Source organism: Coffea eugenioides, chromosome 1 (assembly GCF_003713205.1).
Source record: "Coffea eugenioides isolate CCC68of chromosome 1, Ceug_1.0, whole genome shotgun sequence".
Lineage (NCBI taxonomy): Eukaryota > Viridiplantae > Streptophyta > Magnoliopsida > Gentianales > Rubiaceae > Coffea > Coffea eugenioides.
Window position 1 is genome coordinate 33,962,722 of NC_040035.1, and position 6,268 is coordinate 33,968,989.

The following is a 6,268-nucleotide window of genomic DNA, read 5'->3' on the forward strand; positions in this document are numbered from 1 at the left end:
AATGCGCCCTTCCTCTTCAATTCCCTTTTCTATCTGCTCCTCACATTTGCTTTTCGAAATCGTCAACTTAGATCCCTTCACCTCCTTGCCACTCCTTAATGTCATGGCACTTACATTTCTGGGGTTTACCTCAGGTTGCGATGGCAATTTCCCATAGACGTGGGACTCCAGGCGATTGATGGCAGTTGCCAGTTGGCTTATTCGGGCATCTTGGTCCTTCCTGTCCGCTTTGGTGTCCTGCTGGAGCTGCGCGGTATTTGCGGCCAAGGATCTGATCTCCTGTTGGAGCTGAGTAGTAGTCGTGGCCAGACTTTTGACAATATCCTCCAGGGAGCTCCCTGAATTGGAGGACGAGGGTTGAGATTTTGCTTGCCATGGCTGGTGGAATCCTGGTGGACGATTCGGGAATTAATTTTGTTGCCTGTTCCCATAACTAAGATTGGGATGGTCCCTCCAGCTCGGGTTGTACATATTGGAGTACGGGTCATACTGCCTACGAGGTGCGGGCACGCCTCCGGCCATGTTTACTTGTTCCGCCCCGTCCTCGTGCAGAATAGGGCACGTGTCCATGCAATGGTCCATACTCGTACAAATTCCACATACTTTCGCTCGCGGCGTGTCTCTCATGGCTAATTACCTAACAACAGACGTCAACTCTGACAGTTGTTGCTGTATGGATGAAGTCTCTACCTCATTGACTCTACGGGTAGGGTTGCTCTCACGGAAGCCAAATTGTTGAGAGTTCTCTGCCATGGCTTCGATAAGCTCCCATGCTTCCTTCGGTGTCTTGTTTGCCAGTGCTCCCCCACTCGCAGCGTCAATGATACTCCTATCAGTTGATTGGAGTCCTTCATAGAAGTATTGGATTAACAGTTGTTCACTAATTTGATGCTGCGGGCATCTAGTGCACAATTTGTTAAACCTTTCCCAATATTCATATAAGGACTCCCCGGGATACTGTTTAATGCTGCAGATTTCCTTCCTCAAACTCACAGCCTGGGATGCAGGGAAGAATTTTTCCAAAAACTTCTTTTTCAACTGTGCCCATATGGTAATACTACCTGCTGGTTGGTAGTACAGTCAATCTTTAGCTGCATCCTTGAGAGAGAACGAAAAGGCTCTCAGTCTAATTTGCTCTTCAGTGACCCCAGGAGGTTTCATACTAGAGCAAACCACCTCGAACTCCTTAACGTGTTTGTGGGGTTCTTCACCAGAGAGACCATGGAAAGAAGGTAAGAGGTGAATCAACCCTGACTTCAGTTCGAAAGTCGTATTCTCAGCCAAAGTGGGGAATGTGATGCATAAGGGCTGGTGAGTCAGTTCCGGGGCAGCCAGCTCCCTTAATGTTTGGGTGTTAGCCATGCTTATTTCGTCTTCTACTGATTCGTTTGCAATAAATAAGTACCCTTCTTTTCGTCTTTTGATCTTTTGCCTCCTCCTACGCGCTGCCTTCTCAACCTCAGGATCGTATACCAATTCACCTATGCGAAAAGAACGGGGCATAAACTAGCAAAAATACCAAGAAGAATAGAATAAAACAAAATAAAAGCTGAATTTGAAAAGAAACAAATAATCTACACGCCAGCTCCCCGGCAACGGCGCCAAAAATTGACAAGTGCCGAACCTGTGCAATAATAATTACTAAAGAGTCCTAATTACCACCACAAATAATTATAGAACAAATCCAAGTACTGGAGTAGGGACCCTAGGTGTGCAATGGGTTACTTGATTCACCCTATTCCCGAAGAGTTTGCTTGATCCGATATACCAAATTTGTCTATAAAAATATTAGTTTTGCGTACAATGGCAAGCAAGGTCGATTCCACAGGGAGCGGGTCGAAAATTATTTCTTTCCAAATCAAAAGAATGAAATCGGGGGATAATTAATGGGATGAAAATAAAGATGAAATAAATAAATAAAATTCAAGAGCTAACTCAACAAGTACACTTTCCTAAATATAGCAATTAATATAATTTTACCCAAAGGATCAACTGCTCAGGAACGGTCCAATTAAATGATCATCGATGCAAAGATATTTCATTCATTTATCACTAGGGTGGTTATAGTTATCAACAAGCTTTGACAATCAGTTCTTCCTTACTTTTTCGACAGTCAAGGTACGACCATTGACTGCTTCTCTAACCAGATAACAACCCTAGGTACGACCATAGGAATTTAATTACCCAATTGCATTAAAGCTAGAAGAACCCAACCCTAACCAATAAACACGCTAAGAGAGTTTATTTAAATTAGATCTTACGTTTCCCCATCATAAAGCCAATTATGGTGGTTGCCACGGGGTGTTAACTAAATGAACAATTACGGATTCTATTTAATTAACGTGGCAGTATGCTATTAAATTAAATCAAATACCCGGCCGTTGATATTTAATTAATCAAATACCCATGAGTAATTAATTCAGGAAACGTACGAATAGCAATAAATTGGAAGAAATAATGAAGATTCGATTAGATCTCACAGATATTATGGACCGCGCCTTCGCTTTAACCTTTGGGTAAAGGAGACACTTAGCCGCTCCTCATCGTATCAATCACACGTGGGTTAATTGGTTCCATCCGCACAAACATCACAGAATCTGGAACGATGAAATACCGAAGAGAGAAAAAGGAAAAAGTCTTCCTTGTCTATGCGTTGATGTTCGTACTGAAGCCCAAAGTTCAACACAAAACCCACGAGAATTTGTATAGAGCCGAATCAAGAGTCAAAAAAGGCTAAAGCGTAAAAGCCAAAAGGGAGGAAAAAGTCTACGACGTCTGACGGCTGCCAAAAATGGAAAACTAAAGCTAATGTCTCTTGAGCAGGAAAGAAACTCTAAAAGAAAAAGGACTCCTCCCGAAAACTCTTCCTCAATCCGCGTGTAGATTCCCTTTTTGTAGTGCACCGTCAGGAGAAAAGAAAGAAACGTCTGAAGCTTTAGAAAGAAACGTCTGGTACAAAGTTTCCTCTTTTTGGGGCTTTGATCCTATGCTCCGGACTCACGTGGACCCAATTCACTAGTTAACCCTTCCGGCTTTCGGTAACATCTACCTTTTCTGGCGTGGGCACGCCCTGAGATGAAGGGTCTTCTGGTAATTTGCCTCAAGAGACTACTTTTAACGCCAATCACCTATAATTCGCACAAATATGAAATTTGAGTAAAACCTCAATACTTAGCACAGTAAGTAGCCAAAATTAGGGCGAAACAACAGTGCAAAATGTGCCAAATAACCGCTCTATCAGTCAACTTTTAGTATGAAAATTAATATTTGTGGTTTAATTAATTCTATTAAATTTTGTGGAGTTCATACTACAAAAAAATGTTCAGCGAGACTTATATTTATTGGAAGTGAACTTGCTGAATCTTTTTAAAATATTTCAGTGGGATCATTATGATGTAAGGTTCGTTTTGTGATTAATTATTTTCTTTCTTTGTAATCTTGCAGGTTTGGAATTAAGACACCATTGAAATCAATGATTAAACCAATGGGGGCTAATGGGGCCCATAGTCCCCTCTCCCAAGTTTTAAAAATTTTTAATTCATATTGTGTAAATATTTGTGTAAAATAAGTTGGTTCTCCTAATTTTATACAATTTTAGTTTATATTATGAATATATATATATATATATATATATATGTATATGTGTGTGTGTTTGTGTACGTGTGAATTAACTACATTTGAATTAGTTTTTTTAAAAGTTATTTATTTTTTACATGCCATTATAATTAAAGTTAAAATTTGATAGTTTTAGATGTCATATATTTAAATAGATGAAAATTATTATTTCAAAATGAAATACTTACAAACATTATGCAGTCGGTTTGATAATTTTGTACAAAAATGCGAACATTTTTTACATTAATTAACTCTTAATATGGAAACCAATATTGGTGGTTTAATTAATCCTATTGAATTTTGTGGAGTTTATACTACAAAAAAAATGTTCAATGAGACTTCTATTTCTTGAAAGTGAATTTACTGAACTTTTTAAAAATATTTCAATGGGATCACTATAGTGTAAGATTCGTTTTCTGATCTGTTGTTTTTTCAATTGTAATCTTGCAAGTTTGAAATTATGACGCCATTAAAATCAATGATGGAACCAATGGGGGGCTAATGGGGGTCATAGTCCCACCCCCCTACGTTTTAAAATTTTTAATTTATATTGTGTAAATATTTGTGTAAAATAAAGTTAACCATCCTAAATTTTTTACAATTTTAATTTATATTATGAGAATATATATATATGTATATATATGTATATATGTGTGCATGTGTGTGTGAATTAACTACCTTTGAACTTATTTTTTAAAAAATGTTATTTATTTTTTACAATCCTTTATACTTAAAATTAAAATTTGATATTTTTGGGTGTCATTTATTTAAATAAATGAAAATTATTTGGACATAACTTATAAAAATAATTATGTTAGGAAAAAATTTTAGCCCCTCTAGGAAAAATCTTGGTTTTATCACTGATTGAAACGTTTGTAAGTGGGATTCATCCATGGTGAGAGTATGATACATAGTTTTTTTTTTCGCTATATTTAATTTGTTTAATGACAAATGAAATGGGTAAAATAGATTAGTGATCATCGTTTTGTGAATAATTATGATGTGGTAAGTGTGAGTATTGTTATCAGTAATGTGGTAAGTATCAATGGTAAATGTGAAACGTGAATTGAAATTTACAAATATCATTTTGCAGGGGTGATTATTATCTGTTAGTTAAAATTTAGAAATTTTAATTTTGTGGGTTAGTGGGTCACGTAAATTGAGGTTTTGTGGGTTAGTGGATCATATAAATTGAGGAGTGGAAAGGGATAAAGAGAAGATAAGTGTTATTAAATTAAAATAAATCTAAAATTATAATAAAAAAGGATTTAGATTTCTAACACTTGTGGAAGTTCCTCGTCAAAGACCTACTATCTAATACATATAGATATAGATATAGATTGTTAAATAAATTAATAAGTAAAATAGAAATATGAAACTAATATTGTTACATAAATCTAATATCATAAAATGATAATAAAATATAAATTTAAAATTTTTGTGAAGTAAATTTAATATTGTTAAGTAAATTTAGCTCTAACCCTTATGAATCACAACTCCTATCCCACCACCTTCTTTCTTCCTTCTACCTTGGTCTCATCCACTATCATGCTATAGACCCATTTCCAACTATCTTTTCCATGTAGGCTCTCAATACATATCACCTTAGGGCTTAAAATCCTGTCTCCAAAGTAGTCTATGTCTCCTCTGTCCCTTATTTGTACAGGTACCATATATCCAAGACTTTTTGTTAACCCAAACTTAAAAATTGATAATAATCCCCAAAGTAGAAATTTATTTTTTGTTATTTATGGAGACAAAATTTCTAACCCAAAAAAAAAAAAAGATCGGCTCAAGTGATGCTAGCATGGCTCAAGCAATTGATCCTGAACAAGTGACCTTCGTGCAGCCATTTGGTTTAAACTAGGTGGTAGCACCGCGCTATGCGCGGTGGTATACATGCCCAATTAACGTTTAGCTAGTAATATTGGTAAGAATGAAAATTAGCGGTAGAAAATGGAGCTATATTATACAGGAATTTGAGGGAAAAATTAGTAGTACTGGAAAGAAGCTGTAATTATACAGGCATTGTAAATATGAAAAGCAAACAAGTTTAGATTTCATCTTGAATGTTTAGGTTGTGGAAGTTGAGCTGATGAACGCCTAGAAGATCATACAAAAAGTACGAAGTTATAATGTTGAACGCAGTTGCTCGAGACAGCCTGATTGTCGAAGGAGAAGGTTTGCAGCAAATAAGTGTTATTCCGTGCAATTTAAAGCAGAGCACTTACCCCCAGTCATATAAAGAAACAACACGAACAAGGGAAGCAGAATCTGTGAGGTCATACAATTCAACATCTCCCCTTTTTGTACCCACAGCAAGAATTTGTTGCTCTGAAGCAACTGAGGCACATACAGCATAACCAGATGCCAGCTTCTTTTCAACTTTAATTAAATCAGCTTGCTTTAATCCTTTCTTACTTACAGAACATGACACAAGTTGTCCATCACAAAAGAGCAAAAACAGTAACCTCAGTGAGAAGGAAAACTCCATGTGCACAATAGCAGACTTCTTCCTCATATAATTCATGGGCAGAGAAACACCTTGTGCTCCATTAGAAGGAAGACCATTATCCAAAGAATGAGACAATTTATCAGCTCTACTTCCATCAGAGAGTGAAATGTCAAGATCAACAAACCCACAAAACTGCAT

At 36.6% G+C, this 6,268-nt stretch overlaps 1 protein-coding gene and 1 non-coding gene across 2 annotated transcripts; one reads left to right on the forward strand and one right to left on the reverse strand.

The window, feature by feature from the left end:
* The first annotated feature begins 883 nt into the window (after positions 1 to 883).
* On the forward strand, positions 884 to 990 carry LOC113752709. The gene has a single exon (XR_003464897.1). It is a non-coding gene; the product is annotated as a small nucleolar RNA R71 (small nucleolar RNA).
* A 4,582-nt stretch (positions 991 to 5,572) lies between these two features.
* Positions 5,573 to 6,268, reverse strand: LOC113770925. The gene is made up of 2 exons (XM_027315554.1): positions 5,847 to 6,268; positions 5,573 to 5,718 (listed from the first exon to the last, which is right to left on the reverse strand). Exons 1-2 carry the CDS (start codon positions 6,266 to 6,268, stop codon positions 5,676 to 5,678), a joined length of 465 nt encoding a protein of 154 aa, XP_027171355.1. The 3' UTR covers positions 5,573 to 5,675.